The sequence below is a fragment of the Bufo bufo genome, chromosome 1, assembly GCF_905171765.1.
Source record: "Bufo bufo chromosome 1, aBufBuf1.1, whole genome shotgun sequence".
Classification (NCBI taxonomy): Eukaryota; Metazoa; Chordata; class Amphibia; order Anura; family Bufonidae; genus Bufo; species Bufo bufo.
The window spans coordinates 806,535,409-806,554,221 of record NC_053389.1 but is presented as its reverse complement, the minus strand read 5'-3'; the positions used below and the strand labels follow the sequence as shown (position 1 = coordinate 806,554,221).

Genomic DNA, 18,813 nt, shown 5'->3' with positions numbered 1-18,813 from the left:
ACTGGGTGGGGTCGTTTGTATGAGTTTAAATTATGCCCCTTCCCAGTGTCCTGGGAAGGAAGAAGGGAAGGAAGATGGGAAGGAAAAAAGAAGGAATTGCTGTATCTGCTCTGTGACAAGATAAGTTTTTTTGTTTTTTTCTTGTGTGTGTTCTGTCTAGGCTGTTAGAGAGACGCTTGCCTCCTCCAGGTCTGAGGAAGCAAGCTGTCTCTTTCCCCCTGTCACCATCTTAGGGATTTTAGGGAATCTTCAGCCTTAGGCACGGGGGCACGTTTATTCCCACCTCTAGGGTCTGAACGTGGGCACAGAAGTCTAGGGAAAGCTGGTAGGGATTTGTAAGGAGGTGACCTTTATCCCCAGCTTCTGGCCTAGACATTTGTTTGTGGATTTCTGTTGTATCTTGTATTCTGTCCAGCGTGACATTATAACCCGCCAAAACCTAGACTGCCATTTCTCAGCAGCTTTGAGATGGAGTCAATTGAATTTTCTGCTTCATGGCTCCGCTGGTGGGAGTCAGTCCAGCCTTGAACCTAAGGTTGCTCTCCCTGATCGGTTTTCTAGGGGTGTGGATGATTTTATCCGCTTTAGAGAGTTATGCAAGTTGTATTTTCAGCTGCGGCCGTCTTCATCTGGTGATGAGAGTCAGAGAGTAGGGATAATCATTTCCTTGCTTCAAGGGGACGCGCAGTCCTGGGCCTTTTCTCTGCCGACCGGTTCTCTGGCCCTCCGGTCGGTGGATGAATTTTTTAAAGCCTTGGGATTAATTTATGATGATCCAGATCGGGTCTCGATGGCAGAATCTAAGTTGCATACTTGAACATTCTGCAGAGGTGTATTGTGTTGAGTTTAGGAGATGGGCTACGGAGTCTGGGTGGAATGACCCCACGCGTCGTAGTCAGTTTTGTCAGGGGTTGTCTGAGAGATTAAAAGATGCCCTCGCTTTTCATGAGTATCCGGATACATTGGAGAATGCTATGTCTTTGGCAGTACGGTTAGATAGACGCATTAGAGAGAGGTGTAAGGTCCCCTCCACGCGAGGGATCCCTTCTGTGAGTGGTTTCGTCCCACCAGTTCCCCAGAGTATTATGACATGTAATTCTGGGATAGGGGAGGAACCCATGCAGCTGGGTCACACATCTGGTAATAGGAACTTTAGGAGGTTGCATAAGCTATGTTATTACTGTGGAGAAAGTGGTTATTTTGTTTATGCTTGTCCTTTTGTTAAATCGCGTATTGATGATAAAGAACCACAAAGAGGTTTACATAAAGAGAAAAAAAAAACATCCTTGACTCCTGGTAGTGTGAATGGGCTGCCGGAGCAAGCAAGTATGCAATCTCCCTGCAATACTCGTTTTCTCTTTCCAGCTATGGTGGCGCTAGACTCAAGAAAATTTAATTTTGAAGTATTCCTTGATTGTGGTGCTGGGGTAAACATTATTGATTATCTTTTTCTTCAAAATCTGGGCCTAAGTACTTGCACCTTAGAAAGAGAGATTCCGGTGTTCGCAATCGATTCTTCCCCTCTTTCTCAAAGGAGTCTCACTCATATTGCTCATGGTATTCAGTTAAGGGTGGGTGATTCACATGTTGAGATCATCTCTTGTTTTGTCATGAAGGACTTGCCTGCTCCTATGGTCTTAGGGTTACCGTGGTTGATAAAACATAATCCTACTATAGATTGGCAGGCAAGGCAGATCATTGGTTGGAGTGAATTTTGTTCGGACAATTGTCTTAGTGCCTCTATCTCTGGGGTGTCTACTACGGTTTTACCCCAGTATCTCTCAGATTTTGCGGATGTATTTTCGGAAGGTGGGGCTTAGGAATTGCCTCCTTATCGTGAATATGATTGCCCGGTTAATCTCATCCCAGGGGCTAAGTTGCCAAAGTCTCGGCTATACAATCTTTCTCAACCTGAAAGAGAGGTCATGCGGAAGTATATTGCCGAGAGTTTGGCAAAGGGTCATATAAGGCCATCTAAATCTCCGGTCGCAGTTGGGTTATTCTTTGTTAAGAAAAAGGATGGATCGCTTAGACCCTGTTTGGATTTCCGGGAATTGAACCGCATCCCGGTCCGTGATCCGTATCCCCTTCCCTTGATCTCTGACCTTTTTGATCAAATTGTTGGAGCCCAGGTGTTCTCCAAGTTAGATTTAAGAGGGGCCTACAATCTGATCAGAATCAAAGAGGGGGATGAGTGGAAGACTGTCTTCAACACACACGAGGGTCATTTCGAGAATCTGGTTATGCCTTTTGGGATAGCTAACGCTCCAGCAGTGTTTCAGTGATATGTCAATGACATTTTCCATCATTTTGTGGGCAGGTTCGTGGTTATTTACTTGGATGACATTCTAATTTACTCTCCTGATCTGAAGACTCATCAGGATCACGTGAGACAGGTTTTGTTGATCCTTCGGGAGAATAAATTGTATGCTAAATTGGAGAAATGTGTGTTTACTGTTCAGGAGCTTCCGTTTCTGGGTTACCTGCTTTCTGACTCTGGTTTTCGTATGGACCCCGAAAAGGTCCGGGCGGTTCTGGACTGGGACCGACCGGAGAATCAGAAAGCTTTGATGCGGTTTTTGGGGTTTACCAATTATTATAGAAAATTTATCTTGAACTACTCTACCATTGTAAGACCCCTGACCGATATGACTAAGAAAGGTGTCGACTTCTCTGTCTGGTCGGATGAGGCATTGCAGGCCTTTTTGGCTATTAAGGAATGTTTTGCGTCTGCTCCCATTCTGATGCAGCCTGATGTGTCTCAGCCATTCATGGTGGAGGTGGATGCATCAGAGGTGGGGGTTGGAGCAGTGTTGTCGCAAGGTTCATCTCCTGGCAAGTGGCGTCCGTGTGCTTTTTTTTCCCAAGAAGCTCTCGGTCGCCAAGAGGAATTATGATGTAGGAGATAGGGAATTGCTGGCCATCAAATTGGCCTTTGAGGAATGGCGTCACTGGTTGGAGGGGGCGTCTCATCCCGTTACGGTATATACTGATCATAAGAACTTGGCTTACCTCCAAACTGCCAAGCGTCTGAATCCTAGACAGGCTAGATGGTCACTGTTCTTTACTAGGTTCAACTTTGTGGTTACTTTTCGCCCGGGGGTTAAAAACGTCAAGGCGGATGCATTGTTTCGTAGTTTTCTGATGGGGTGGTTATTTCCGCGCTGTACCCCGAGTTGGGGATAGAGGTATTGGGAGCCCAGGAGGAGGCTCCGGATTCTTGTCCCCCAGGTAGGTTGTTTGTTCCTGCTGGATTGCGATACAAGGTATTCAAGGAACATCACGATACTGTCCTTGCGCACATCCTGGTGGCAAGTCCACCTTTGATCTGATTTCCCGGAGGTTCTTTGATCTGTGAAACCGGTGGAACCATCGCCATTGCCTCCTCCCTCTGTTCTGGTTGATAGAAATTTAGAGTTCGAGATCTCTAGGGTTCTCGACTCACGGGTTCTTTGGGGTTACCTTCAGTACCTGGTACACTGGAGGGGATACAGCCCTGAGGAGAGGATGTGGGTTCCGGCTGTGGATGTTAGTGCCAGCCGACTGGTGAGGGCTTTTCACAGATCCCACCCGGATAAAGTTGGGCCGGGGTGTCCGGAGGTCACCCGTAGAAAGGGGGGGGGGGTACTGTCATGCCCTGCTCAGGTTATGTGCGGAGGTCTGCCAGGTTAGCAGCACGTGTGTAGTTTTTTGTTTTGGAGTTGAGCTGTATCCGCCTCCCTTCAGGTGCACTGGATGGGGTCGTTTGTACGAGTTTAAATTACGCCCCTTCCCAGTGTCCTGTGCGGGTTATAGCTTCTATCTTGCTCAGAGGAAGGAAGGAAAGAAAGAAGGAAGGATTTGCTGTATCTGCTCTGTGATAAGATAAGTTGGTTTTGTTTTCTTACGTGTGTTCTGTCTAGGCTGTTAGAGAGACGCCTGCCTCCTCCAGGTCTGAGGAAGCAAGCTGTCTTTTTCGCTGTCACCATCTTAGGGAATCTTCAGCCTTAGGCACGGGGGCACGTTTATTCCCACCTCTAGGGTCTGAACGTGGGCACAGAAGTCTAGGGAAAGCTGGTAGGGATTTGTAAGGAGGTGACCTTTATCCCCAGCTTCTGGCCTAGACACTTATTTGTGGATTTCTGTTGTATCTTGTATCCTGTCCAGCGTGACAGTCCTATTATTGTCCGCACGGCCAAGGATAGGACTGTTCTGTTAGGGGCCGGCTGTTCCGTTCTGCAAAAATGAGATTTTTGTGAACTCACCTGTAAAATCTCTTTCTCACTTGATTCATTGGGGGACACAGGACCGTGGGTATAGCTTGCTGCTGCCACTAGGAGGCGACACTAGGCTGAAAACTGTTAGCTCCTCCCCTGCAGGCTATACCCCCTCCAGCCTGTAGAGAGCATTTCAGTTTGTGCTCCAGCAGTAGGAGAGACCAAATTTAAAGTAAAAATCAACAGAAAACTGTACACTGTCATGAGACAGAACCAAACACAAGGTCCCAACAGACAAAACAGGAACCCCACTTGCCTCACAACAATATGTGGGTGGGTGCTGTGTCCCCCAATGAATCAAGCGAGAAAGAGATTTTACAGGTGAGTTCACAAAAATCTAATTTTCTCGCTCATATCATTGGGGGACACAGGACCGTGGGACGTCCTAAAGCAGTCCCCGGGGAGGGAAACAAAATTCTCCCAAACCAACTCTCTATGGAAGTCACTGAACTGCGGCCTGCAGAACCCTGCGGCCGAGAGAAGCATCCGCTAAGGCCAATGAATGCACCCGGTAAAATTTAGTAAAGGTGTGTAGAGAGGACCAAGTCGCTGCTTTACACAACTGAGACGCAGAAGCGTGGTGGAGGTGTGCCCAAGAAGCCCCGACCGCTCTGGTAGAGTGAGCCGTGATCCCGGGTGGAGGAACCTTGTCCCTGGAACGATAGGCCTCGGCAATGGCCGAGCGAATCCACCGACCAATAGTCACCTTTGAAGCCGCCAAACCTTTACGAGGGCCTTCCGAGATAATGAACAGAGCGTCAGTGCGTCTAAAGGGGGCCACCACCGACAGATAGATCTTCAAGGCCCGTACTACATCCAGACGATGGAGGGAGACCTCCCGCGGATGAGAAGGCTGAGGGCAAAATGAGGGCAAAACAATGTCCTCATTCACGTGAAAGGCAGAAACAACCTTTGGTAAAAAAGATGGCACTGGACGAAGAACCACCTTATCTTGGTGAAACACCAAAAAGGGTTCCTTGTAGGAGAGAGCTGCCAGTTCCGAAACCCTTAGAATAGAGGTAATGGCCACTAAAAAGACCACTTTCCAGGAAAGTAGACGGACGGATACTTCACTCAGAGGTTCGAACGGCGCTGTCTGGAGTGCACCGAGAACCAGGTTCAGGTCCCAAGAATTGAGCGAAGGGAATGGCCACCATCATGCCCAGCACCCGCATGAAATTGCGGATAGACGTATTGCGGCGTTGGAGTAATATGCGTATAGATCTCTGAATGTCCACGCTCTTGTCCAATGGCAAGCGTACTACGGCTGCATCTGAGTCTAGTATCATGCCCAGAGACCTGATTTGTGTGGTGGGAGATAAGCAGGATTTCCGCCGATTGACTATCCACCCGAAGCGGGACAGGGTGCTCAAAGTGATCTGAAGACTCTCCTCGCATTGGGAGACTGTAGATGCTTTGATCAAGATATCGTCTAGATACGGGAGGAGAGTGATGCCCCTGGAGCGCAGAAGACCCAAGAGGGGGGCAAGCACCTTTTGTGAACAGTCTCAGAGATGTCGCTAGGCAAAATGGCAGGGCAACGAACTGGTAGTGACATGAATGAATGTCAAAACAAAGAAAACGTTGATGAGCGGGTGCGATGGGAACGTGTAAGTAAGCGTCTTGGATGTCTATCGATGCCTTGAGTTCTCCCTGTAGCAAAGAGGCAATCACGGAGCGGAGTGACTCCATCTTGAACCGTTGAATGCGGAGGAAGCGATTCACTATCTTGAGTTCCAGCACTGGGCGAACATCGCCTTCCTTTTTGGGTACTACGAAAAGGTTTGAATAGAAACCCGTAAACCTTTTGTGTAAGGGGAATTATCACGCCCTGTATGAGAAGGGACTGGACTGCTTGGAAGAAAGCAGCCGCCCGACCTGGATCCTTGGGCGGCTGGGAGAGGAAAAAACGGTTGGGTGGGATAGATTTGAATTCTATCTTGTATCCTGATGTCACTACCTCTCGTGCCCAAGCGTCCGATATAGGAGTTCACCACATTTCCTGAAAAAGGAGACGACCCCCCACCTGTAAGGGTGGGGCCACACCTTCATGCTGAGGGCTGTCTGCCGGGAGCGGAACGAGGCTGTTGCGCTCGCGGACGCCATGCTGGCTGGGGTTTGAAGGATGGGCCTTTTCGCTGGTCCTGATTAGGTGGCCTAGATGCAGGTGAGGCTGCCGGACGAGTGCCCGCAAAACCTACGAAAGGACTGATAACGGGAAGATGTGACCCTAGGACGAAAGGAACGTTTTGCCTTAGGTTGCGGTAAATGGGTGCTTTTCCCCCCTGTTGCTTCCGAAATAATAAAATCTAGCCAGGTACCAAAGAGTAGAGACCCGGAAAAGGGAAGTCTTGAAAGAGAACGTTTGGAGGATGAATCTGCCGACCAGACTTTAAGCCACAGTTCTCGGCGGATAGATACTGTGAGAGCCGAGGAACGGGCGACCATCGTCCCCGCGTCCAGAGCCGCTTCGCAGAGGTACTTTCCTGCCTGCGAAATTTGTACCGCCAAGGACTCGAGTTCCGCCGGAGGAAGATTGGTCGCAAGGTCTTGGTTCAAATGGAGGGCCCACTCCGAAACCACCTTGGCTACCCATGCCGATGCGAAGATCGGGCGTAAGGCTGAACCACTGGCTGCAAAGACCGACTTCGATAGCGAGTCAATGCGCCGATCTACTGTGTCCTGAAGAGAGGAGCCATCCGCCACCGGAATAGTCGTGTTCTTTGCGAGGCGAGCGACCGGTGGGTCTACCTTCGGAGGTGAGGCCAATTTTTCCACACAATCAGTTAGAAAAGGGTAGAGCAAGTCTAACCGCTTTGGGACAATGAAGCGCAAACCTGGCTGGTCCCAAGCCTTTGCGACAACAACGGAAAAGTCGTTGTGTACAGGAAAGGACTCAGGGGTCTGCTTTGTACGCAAAAACGACACTCCCTGGTGGCGAGGAGTTCCTCCTGAACTTGGAAAGTGTCCCGGATAGCTGAAATCAGACTATCTACCATAGACGCAATCTGGGAAGACTGCTCCAGGTCTATCTCCGTATCTGAATCCGCAATCTCACCATCTGATAGTGCGTCACCTAAAATGGAGGACGTCTGAGATCGGGAAACGGGAGGGGATGCAGAGGCGTCAAAAGAGGAATGACGACCTGATCTGGGACGCTTGCTAGTAAGCCTGCTCCTAGTTTGTGCGCCTTGCGAAGTTGAGGGCTGCACTGTAGGTGATCTCTCTACCAAACGACCCAGTAATGAAAGGGTGGAATGGGAGACTTTGGAGAGGTCTTCTACTGCCCGGGACAGGGACCTTGCCCAGTCAGGTTCTCCACAGCCAGAGGGGTCTTGAACTCCTGTGGGTTGTGACAATATGGATGGATGGCTCTGTGGGGCTGCCTGACATGCAGAGCATAGAGAGAGCGACTGGCCACGAGGGAATTTAACAGAATATTAAGTGCAGGCATAATAAGTGGTCCCGCTGGGAGGTGTCTTGGCTGGGTCTGACATTGTGTGGCTTCTCTATGCTGGAGGGGGTAGCGATCTCCTACCATTAGAAGTCCCAGGTCCTGTGTCCTTGTGGCAAGGGAGCGCTGGAGAGGTCTTCCGGAGTGCCGTGGTGGAAAAATAGGCTCCGCCCCCACGCGGGTCGTGTGAGGAAATGGTCGGGAAGAAGCCCCCCCCCCATGCTAGGAGCCGCCATGAGACGGGAAAGGGTTAATACAGCGCCAAACATGTTGCCTCAGGAGATGCCTGGAGACTTAAAGTGGGGAGGAAGAGCGCTGACGAGGGAGAGATCGACCGCTCTCCTTGTAGTAGCAGAGCTGCTGCAGCCGCGATGCTGCCGACATTAACCCCCGCAGTGCCGTACCGCCGCTGAGGACACAGGAGGGAGATCGCTACCCAGCAGACAGGGGTGAGGAGCTAAGGGAGGGAGAGAGGGGGAGTAATACTCACCTGTCTTCTGTGGACTTCGCCCTTAGATGTCGCCCCAGCAGGGCCACCCAACGACCGCTGGTAGAAGGCATCAGGGGTCCGGGCAGTATAGGGCTGGTGAGTAGGTGGCCCTATTGCTGGTAGGAAGCAGGGGAGCGAGGCTGCCCTGGTCACCTTGTCTTCTTGGGGGGGGCAACCGACACCGGCTAGCCTCCCAGGGAGACAGAGACGCCATGAGAATCTGTGCCCCATGAACCTAATAAAATAAAAAATAAATATAAAAAAATAAAAATAAAATTTCCAAAAGAGCCACCCTGCTAAGCAGGGAGGTCTGCCTCCTACGACACTAAGCTAAAAACTGAAATGCTCTCTCCAGGCTGGAGGGGGTATAGCCTGCAGGGGAGGAGCTAACAGTTTTCAGCCTAGTGTCGCCTCCTAGTGGCAGCAGCAAGCTATACCCACGGTCCTGTGTCCCCCAATGATATAAGTGAGAAATACTGTATGCACACGGACGTCATTCGTATTTTTTGTGGATATGTGTGCTGTAGACCGCAAAATACATACGGTCGTGTGAATGAGGCCTAATGCTGTGCGATCCTGTCAAAGGAGTAGAGGTCTCACTGACACGCTGCGAGTGCCTCTCATTGCACTTGCTGGTGGTTGTTTGGCCTAACAGTTGCGCTGCCTGCCTCTATTCTTGGTACACCACTGAAAACATGTCACTGAGGAGTCTGGAGAAGCAGGTGACAATAGGAAGCTCCACCAGGAATTTTTACCCTACTGTCCCACATATCCTGAATGGTAGTTTTGCTAGTGATGAAGCTATATAACCACAAGAAATGTATCACTGCTTAAAGGGGTTGTCTGGATTCAGGGCTGATAAAAGTTCCCCTTCCCTCCATTACCATGTATGAGTGGAGAATTTCCTTGCCTTGTTGTGAGCCGGTGATGTATTGGGCTTCACATGAGTATGCTAGGCGGAGACTTCTGTCTAGCAGGGAGCTCGATCACCTGCACAAATGGGCGGTGTATCACTAGTACCCACCTCTAAAACAGCCTATTTGTTCCGGTGACATCACCGGGCTCCCTGCTAGGCAGAAGTCTCCACCTAGCATACTCATGTGAAGCCCGATACATCACCGGCTCACAACAAACAGACCTTGTGATGCAGCGCAAGGCAAGAGGAGCAGCAGAGCAAATAAATGCTCCACTGGTACATGGTAAAGGAGTGAAGGGGAGCTTATATCCAGGTTCAGCCCTTGAGGGAGCTGTAATGTAGCCATATTTGTCACACAGCTATTTGCTATGGGAAATGCCATTTCGAGGTGAACTAATCATCTTCCTGTACATCTGTCCTCCATACAGCCAGGCCATTAATGTTCGTGTCCAGATACCTGTGCCAAAGGGAGCCACCAGGTTGGTTTTTTACATGGATAAAAATGTTAGGTAGTCGTAACCGCCAAATAATCCCCCAAACTCTTCTTTTGCCAGTGTTTCTCAGGATTTGAGCAGTCCTGATCAGAGTGCAGAACTGACACTGAACACGCAGTCTATATCCTGGAATATCCCAAGGATCCGTGGAGGGAGCCAGCTATCTGCACTGTTCAAGGTAATGTGCCACCACGAGCCAGATGACATCACTGGACTCAAGTGCTTGAGCAATCTATTCCTGAGAAAGCGGGGTGACAATATGTCCACCATGGCCGGTCATCAAACCCCGCTAATCACAAATCCAAGCAGTATGGCATCAATGTATAACTAGTTTAATACCTTACAAGATCTGGGCGCTAATATTTTCATCCTTGCACAGGTGGATGTGTCGGGATGCCTCTCCCTTCCCTCTGTTCTGGATCTACCTCCCCTGAACCTCTCCTTCCAGATACCATCCCTCACCTGCTCCGGGCTTCAGATTAGATTTCTCAGGCTACGCAGTGAACGCCCGGCACCAATCCACACATGGGTCAGATATCTCACCCAGAGTGACTCGTACAGTGTCCGGCTTGGCTAGTTATAGTGATATAGAGACTGTGATATTCAGGAGCTGCTGGGAGAGAAGACAATGTAGACTAAGAATAAAAACTGGTGAAGACAAAACAGGAGCAGATGCTCCTAGTGACTGATTACATCACTGCTTTCATTTGCACTGGAAACATGGTAGTTTTTTGTTTTTGTTTAAAAAAAATAAAAAATCAGAAGAGAGCCAAACATACTGATCCTGAGTTACATCCTGTATTATACTCCAGAGCTGCACTCACTATTCTGCTGGTGGGGTCACTGTGTACATACATTACTTATCCTGTACTGATCCTGAGTTACATCCTGTATTATACTCCAGAGCTGCACTCACTATTCTGCTGGTGGAGTCACTGTGTACATACGTTACTTATCCTGTACTGATCCGGAGTTATATCATGTATTATACTCCAGAGCTGCACTCGTTATCCTGCTGGTGGAGTATTGGAGCTCTTCCCCATCCAACTCATCAGGGTTCCTTCAGAACCCAGTAGCAGGGAGACCTATCACTTTGTAATGATCTACTCAAGAACTTGGTTATGTAGCCCAAAGGAATACTGGTCCATACAATGCATCATAGGTATACCTGCATTTAACCCCTTAATGACTTGTGATTCCTTCATAGAATGCAATGGTAACTCATAGCAGTATATGAGGGAAGCAATCAGACAACTGAATGCTTTAGTCCTGAGCAGGACTAAAAATAAGTGTGAAAAATGTGAAACACTTAAAAAAAAAACTATCTAAAAATTTAAATTACCCTCCTTTCACCATATTAAAAATAAATATATAATGATCATAGGCATCGCCACGTCCAAAAATTATTATATAAAATATAATAGTAAGTATCCTGTATGGTGAATGCATCAATGGTATCAATAAAAACTACAGATCGCCTTGTAAAAAATTAACCCCCCACACAGCTCCACAGACGTAAATATAAAAAGAAATGGGGGACAGAATATGGCGATGAAAAGAAAAAAATTATTATAAGTATTTTTTTAAAATATTAAAACACAAGAAAAACTCAAAAAATGTGGTACTGCTGTAATTGTACTGACCCAGAGAATGAAGGTAACAGGTCGGTTTTACAGCATAGAGAATGCCATAAAAATCATAAACCTATGGCGCAGTAGCATTTTTTCCCCCAATTCCACCCCATAAGGAATGTTTTTACCTGCTTCCCACTACGTTGTATGCAATGTAAAGTGATGCCATCTGAAAGTGCACCTTGTACCGCAAAAGAATGGAAAAATAAAAAGGTTTTGAGAAGGCAGGGAGTAACCAAACGAGAATGGGCTGGGCCCTAAGGGGTTAATAGCCCGCTGGCACCTATCTTACCTTGTGAGAGGATCCTAGATTTACCTAATAACAAGCACTTATTTGCCGCTTTCCTGCAGCACATCCCCCTCTCCAAGTAATGGGACAGGACACTGACGATTTCTGTCCACGTGTAATTTGAAGGAAGTGCCATAAACATAATAAACAGTGCAACAGAACTCATGTGCAATGTTCTGCAGAGTCGCAATATGCTGCAGACATATGCTAAACTACAAACCTTCATACAGGAAAACAAAACATGTCATATAATAGAACTGTGTAACCCGCAGGCCCTGTGCATCAGCGCGAGAGTGAAGGGGCTCCATCCAGTGCAAGGTCTCATTCATCACTGTCCAGGATAGCAGAATCCAGGAAGTCCGGCTCCTGCAGGGAGAGAGAAATAGACATTAACCCCTTCACGACTGCCATACAGCTATATACGTGCTATCTGCACATACCCCGTGCAGATAGCACATGTATAAACATTATGGCAACTCTTTAAATAAAGCGCTTGGATTAAACCTTCTGCCCCTGCACTGCCGCTGTCAGGCACAGCATACAGTTCAGTAATGCCGACAAAGGACCAATTAGAGTGGTCCCTTGTCGGCGATCGCTCCAATTGGTTAGTCTAACCAATTGGATTGCAGCAGTGTAAAAGTGCCGGTTTGAGGCTCTGATCTGCATTAGCTAATCTGTGCCCCCTGCCCCAATCTGCCCCCAAATAGATCCTGACTCCCCCGTCTGTGCTCAGTGGCTTCAAGATTGCCGGCCGTGCTCTGCACGTGCCGGCTCGTGGTTCCACTGTGCACGTCTGGTCCCTGCCCCCTATTGTGGTCCTCTTGAATTTGATGGCGGCGGCTCAGTTCCTGAGCCGCCGCCATCAGCAGCGAGTGTCAGCTGTATGCTGACACTGAGGTAACCACTTAGTCGCCGCGGCATCCATGCGGTTAATAGAGGGAGGGGGCTCCCTCTCTCACCCATCGGGCTGCCGCGCTGTGATGGCAGCGGGCCGATGGTTGCCATGGCAACCGTACGCTTTGCAAATGCGTCCAGTGTTGCCATAAGGAAACCTGATAGTACTATAATTATCATATCAAATATACTACATGGAGAACCCCATAAAAAATAAAACTTTTTAATTCTGCCGTCTGCTGATACAGCAGTTCACGACCACATGTGGGGTGTTGCCGTATTCAGGAGAAAATGGGTAACAAATTATGGGATGCATTTTCTAATGCTATCCCTTGCTAAAGTGAAAAATTTGGGCTTAAGTGACTTTTTCTTGTAAAAAAAAAAATTTTTCATTTTCACAGCCTAGTGTTTCTAAATATTATGAAACGCCTCTGAGGTAAAAGTGGTCAGTAGTTTCCAAAATGGAGTCACTTTTGGGGGGGTTTCTTCTGTAGGGGTGCCTTCAAATATGACACGACACCCAAAAGCCATTACAGCAAAATCTGCTCTCCAAAAACCATATGTTGCTCCTTTCCTTCTGAGCCCTGCCTTGTTCCCGTACAGCAGGTTACGACCACATGTGGGGTGTTTCTGTAAACTGCAGAATCAGGGTAATTAATATTGAGGTTCGTTTTGCTGCTAACCCTTGCTATGTTATAAAAAATAATTGGATTTAAAATTAAAAATCTGCTCAAAAACTGAAAATTGTAAGTTTCACCTCCATTTTCCTTTAATTCTTGTGGAACACCTAAAGAGTTAACATAGTTTGTAAAACCAGTTTTGAGCAATTTGAGGGGTGTACTTTCTAAAATGAGGTCATTTATGGGTGGTTTCTATTATTTAAGGACCTCAAAGTGACTTCAGAACTGAACTGGTCGGTTTTGAAAATTTTATAGAAAATTTGAAAAATTGCTCCTCAATTTCTAAGCCTTCTAACGTCCTAAGAAGATAAAATGTATTTTTTTAAATGATGCCAACATAAAGTAGACATATAGGGAATCTTAATGCATAGAAATTCAAATTCAGAAGGCGCATTGGTGAACATCTTGGGGATGTTAGAAACAACGACGACACCCCTGTCGCCAAACACATCAAGGTAGCCTGGGTTCTCTCAGGCAGTCATCACATACATAGAACATATCTATATGTGGTGCCTAATTATATGGATTCCGGGGGCATGATTTTTAATTATTTATAGGAATTTATTATCCCATGCATTCTGGTGAATGTACTGTTTATAACATCAGAATACACAATCAGCCCCGGTTATTTCCTTATCTATACCCCTACATTTACAAAAATGGTTTGTTGCATCAATTTATAGCCCCTTTTATGAACATAAAGGGACTTCATAGGGGGAGGGTAGAGCCTGTGATACAAGGGCAGCTGCCCATCAAAAGATTTGAATCAAATAATTAAGAATAAAGGGTTTTTATTTTTAGTATCTATACAGGCAGTGATTTTTGGGTCATAGATATACCTGACGTATCTTAACGTAAAATCCGGTGTGCATAATGGGTTGTAGTCAGGATTCAGCAGAAATGGCGCCCAGAAAGCAAGTCGCTACATTTCAGGGGTACATCCCCTTTGTCAAGCCTGATTTAATACTGCAAATAAGGAATATGCGGTTTTAGTGGTTTTCTTGAATTTAATCTGAATTGGTGTCCAAACGGGCTATCTACATATTCGCACTTTGTTAATCCAGGTGATGCTTAAAAACCAATACGTCACAGTTGTATGCAAGGAAGTGGAGCCATCTTATTACGGGTCGGTGGCGAGTGCTTGTGACTTTCCTTAATAGGTTATATTACACCCCTGCTAAGCATAAATAAATAGGAGCTTCCACACCTGACCTATGTTTCTGATTTCCAGTGATGGCTGGCACCTTCCTTCACTGTGGCTAGACTTGCTCTAAAGTATCATCGCATCCAACATGTTCTATCTTTTGCGTTGTGGTCGCACGGACATGGAAGCCCTTCTGCACTGTGATGCGGGTGCACACGGCTGGTGCTGTGTTCTATGGTTGGCGGCCCACAAAAAGGGACACGGGCGTCACACAGTTGTGTGAATCGGCCCGAAGGGCATCTAACTGTATAGACTGGCCACCTTCATCTGCCTCTAAGGGGTGCTCACTGCATACATGTTTATACAAATCACACTATGCCCCATAGTGAACCCATATACAGTGAGCTCCCCTTAGTGCTGGACATTTACGTTACACCTTACCTCCTCCTCTCCTGAAGTCGTGCTGCTTTCCTTGTCATCTATCACCAGTTCTTCCTCTTCATTCTCCTCCATTAATCTCAACCTGTCAAATGACAATCCAGTCTGATGATAATCCTTCAAGCTTCACTCTGCATGCACATTTTACCCTATGCTTTAAAAAGTGTCAAAACTGCTGCACGTCCACAGCATTCCCTGATTTCCTCAACTACATGGAGTTTTATAATGTTAATTGTTATGTACTTTTCTGGATGGAGTTCATACTAAAAATCTGCTACAATTCCACCACAGGCTGAGGGGGAGAAGCTGCAGCATCACACCTGCATACATCATCCTTTATTTGGACTGGTGTGTAATGGACCTATAAATGCTCGGACAATCCCTCACAACCAGTAGTACTACACAGCCCAGCTAATAGGTAACCAAGAGAACAATGATCTCACCTATGCAGACTGCTGCGCAAGGTCTCTCCTCGCGTCTTCTCAGCGGATTTCACGGGGCGGCGGAAACTGGTGGACTGGCTGTGACAAAGAAGATGTATTACAGGGCTCTATATGACACGGCAGACCGCTTACACACAATCTACATGTTAAAGGGATACTTCAAAATAGCCCCTCATGTTATTAATATTTGTAATTGACCTTTTTGTGTACTATTTTGGTGACCGGCGCCAGATGTAGGCCAGGTCCCTCTCTTTATATATTCAGGGCTGTCTATGGTTCCAGCCACCAATGAAGTCCACCATTGGTGGCCAAGCTTTCACAGATGGTTCTTGATTCTCTCCTTTGCACTGGCCAGGGTTTGCAGGAGTGGGCCTTTCCTAAGCATGTGCAGTGCTCCAAGCCCAGCCACATCCTGCACTTATACAGCATGCTATATGGAGCCTGGGAGCAAGGTGCAGGCAAAAGGTGAAATACTTAGATTACTCTTACTGGTAACCTGTTTTCTAAGAGGCCATGACATCGCATGTGAGAGGACATCCACCATCCAGACAGCAACTTCCAAGATCGTTTAAAAGGATCCACCTCCTCCTTCTCCTCAGTCTGTAACAAGATCCATAGGTCTGTAGGATTCTATATACAGTGAAGCCCACTGTCTGATCTGCTGGCCACGCCCCCTGCGCTGTCTGATCTGCTGGCCACGCCCCCTGCACTGTCCGATCTGCTGGCTGAACTGCCTGCCCTGTGTCTCCTCCCACTGGATTCTTCAGCACAGTTTAACCCCTTCTACCATCAGCAGCACAGATTCAGGGCTGGAAGCTGTGCTTTAGGTACTGAGCAGCTGCAGGGTTACCTCTTCTCCAGGCAGTGAAGAGACAAATGCTGTGCACAGAATCTTCCCTCCCTCCTCACCCTGCAAACACAGAGCTGATCAGAGGAGTTCTCTCCTCCGTACTGTTCTGCTGGCTGTGAGGAAGTGTCTTCAGAGCATTGCACAAGAACAGGTGGGGTGTGGGAGATCCGGTGTGTTATCAGTAGAGTTGAGCAGACACCTGGATGTTCGGGTTCGGGACCTGAACCCCATTGAAGTCAATAGGGACCCGAACTTTTGGGCACTAAAATGGCTCTAAAATAGTCCTGGAAAGGGCTAGAGGGCTGTAAAAGACATCAAAATGTGCTTAAGAGCATGGCAACTGTTCTGCAAACAAATGTGGATAGGGAAATGACTTAAAATAACAAAATACAGAAAAAATTAAAATAATCTGGATGTAGGAGGTTGAGGCGGCGGTGGATGGGTGGATGTGGCGGTGTAGGTTGACGTGGCGGTGTAGGTGGAAGCGGCAGTGAAGGAGGAATAAGTAGCCAACACTGATTTGTGTTTTTATTTTTAAATTGGGGTATCCCCCAAAATATTGGGACATAACAAAATAAAACAAAGATAATGCTGTGATAATGCTCTCTGCCGTGCTAAACACACGTTCACACTATACACTGGCTGCAGGGCAGGTCAGCACCTAAAAGGCTGACAAAGCTTTTCCACATTTGGGCCATGCTAACCCTGCCTACTCAGGTGCTGGTGGTGCCACAGCTGCGTTGGCGACCTCTTCCTCCTCCTCTGTCTTCGCCTTGTGCTTCCACTGTGCCTCCGCTGTCAGGTGGGAATGCCATCAGCAGCGTGCGCTTGTAGTCGCGCATCTTCCGATCAGTAACAGATGTTTTCACTAAATTTAGTTCCCTGTCAGCAATGCAGAGCAGGGGGTTCATTCACGGCAAAAGGGGGTTCATGTCACACAGCAATAGAACAGAGGATTTTGAGAAATTTAGGCCCCTGTCACCCAGGCACAGCAGGGGTTCATTCACGGTAAAAGGGGGTTCATGTCACCCAGCAATAGAACAGAGGATTTTGAGAGATTTAGGCCCCTGTCACCCAGGCACAGCAGGGGTTCATTCACGGCAAAAGGGGGTTCATGTCACCCAGCAATAGAACAGAGGATTTTGAGAAATTTAGGCCCCTGTCACCCAGGCACAGCAGGGGTTCATTCACGGCAAAGGGGGTTCATGTCACCCAGCAATAGAACAGAGGATTTTGAGAGATTTAGGCCCCTGTCACACAGGCACAGCAGGGGTTTGCATATGCCAAAAATGGTAAAATGTCACCCGACAATTGAAAATAAGAATTTTTTCAATTTAGGGCACTAAAATTGGCACTTTTTTGCATTAAAATGGCTCTATAATAGTCCTTGAAAAGGCTAGAGGGATGTAAAAGGCAGTAAAATGTGCTTAAGAGCATGGCAACTGCTCTGCAAACAAATGTGGATAGGGAAATAACTTAAAATGAAATAAAATAACTAAAAATTACAAATTATTAACCTGCAACTCAGAGAAGGAGGTGGATATGGAGTTGGAGGTTGAGGAGGCGGTGAATGTGGTGTTGTAGGTGGAGGCAGCAACAATGTTTTTTTTTATTTTTATTGCGGTAGGTAGCCCCCAAAATATTGGGACAAATAAAAAAAAAAAAGAAAACAAAGAATCATTGCACTTGAATTGAGTACAAGAATGTATGTTTGATGGTGGTATAAATGTCTATTCTGCACAAAGGTACAGACAAGTCTTGTAAGATCCAAGCCTGGATCATTTTAATGAACGTGAGCTTGTCCACGTTGGCTGTGGACAGGCGGCTGCGTCTGTCTGTAATTACATGTCCTGCCGTGCTAAATACACGTTCAGAGAGTACACTGGCTGGAGGACAGGCCAGCACCTCGTAGGCATACAGGGCAAGCTCTGTCCATGTGGACAATTTGGAGACCCAGAAGTTGAATGGGGCAGAACCATCAGTCAGTACGTGTAGTCGTGTGCACAGGTACTGTTCCACCATGTTGTTCAGATGCTGCCTCCTGCTAACACGCTCCATATCAGCAGTTGGGGCCGGTTGTTGCGGCGAGGTGACAAAGGTTTATCTGATCACGCTCCAGTGAGTGAATTAAGGACGGCACATTGTCTTTGTAACGGGGATCCAGCAGGGTGGCCACCCAGTAGTCAGCACACGTTAAAATGTGGGCAACTCTGCAGTTGTTGCGCAGGCACTGCAGCATGTAGTCGCTCATGTGTGCCAGGCTGCCCAGAGGTAAGGACAAGCTGTACTCTGTGGGAGGCGTATCGTCTGCGTCCTCCGTATCCCCCCAGCCACGCACCAGTGATGGGCCCGAGCTGTGTTGGATGCCACCCCGCTGTGAACATGCTTCATCCCCATCCTCCTCCAGTAGTGGGCCCTGGCTGGCCAAATTTGTACCTGGCCTCTGCTGTTGCAAAAATCCTCTTTCTGAGCCACTTCTAAAAAACTGGCCTGAAAGTGTTAGAGATGACCCCTCTTCCTCCTCCTCGTCCTGGGCCACATTCTCTTCCATCATCGCCCTAAGTGTTTTCTCAAGGAGACATAGAAGTGGTATTGTAACGCTGATAACGGCGTCATCGCCACTGGCCATGTTGGTGGAGTACTCGAAACAGGGCACACAGCTCTCGCATGGAGGCCCAGTCATTGGTGGTGAAGTGGTGCTGTTCCACAGTGCGACTTACCCGTGTGTGCTGCAGCTGAAACTCCACTATGTCCTGCTGCTGCTCGCAGAGTCTCTCCAGCATGTGCAAGGTGGAGTTCCACCTGGTGGGCACGTCGCATATGAGGCGGTGAGC

General features: G+C 47.7%; 2 protein-coding genes across 3 annotated transcripts in view; one reads left to right on the top strand and one right to left on the bottom strand.

Annotated features, from left to right (window-relative positions):
- AP4M1 (adaptor related protein complex 4 subunit mu 1) overlaps positions 1-10,391 on the top strand; it is a 32,106-nt gene extending 21,715 nt beyond the window's left edge. For both annotated transcript variants that reach the window (XM_040415171.1, XM_040415170.1), the window contains exons 14-16: positions 9,545-9,595; positions 9,671-9,788; positions 9,990-10,391. In XM_040415171.1, coding sequence (XP_040271105.1) covers positions 9,545-9,595; positions 9,671-9,788; positions 9,990-10,187 — 367 coding nt within the window. In that variant the 3' untranslated portion in view covers positions 10,188-10,391. The remainder of the gene's footprint in view (positions 1-9,544; positions 9,596-9,670; positions 9,789-9,989) is intronic.
- Positions 10,392-11,243: 852 nt separating this feature from the next.
- STAG3 (stromal antigen 3) overlaps positions 11,244-18,813 on the bottom strand; it is a 263,346-nt gene continuing 255,776 nt past the window's right edge. The window contains exons 31-33 of the mRNA XM_040415168.1: positions 15,130-15,207; positions 14,690-14,771; positions 11,244-11,896 (exon numbers count right to left, since the gene is read on the bottom strand). Of these exons, the coding sequence (XP_040271102.1) occupies positions 11,852-11,896; positions 14,690-14,771; positions 15,130-15,207 (205 nt within the window). The 3' untranslated portion in view covers positions 11,244-11,851. The remainder of the gene's footprint in view (positions 11,897-14,689; positions 14,772-15,129; positions 15,208-18,813) is intronic.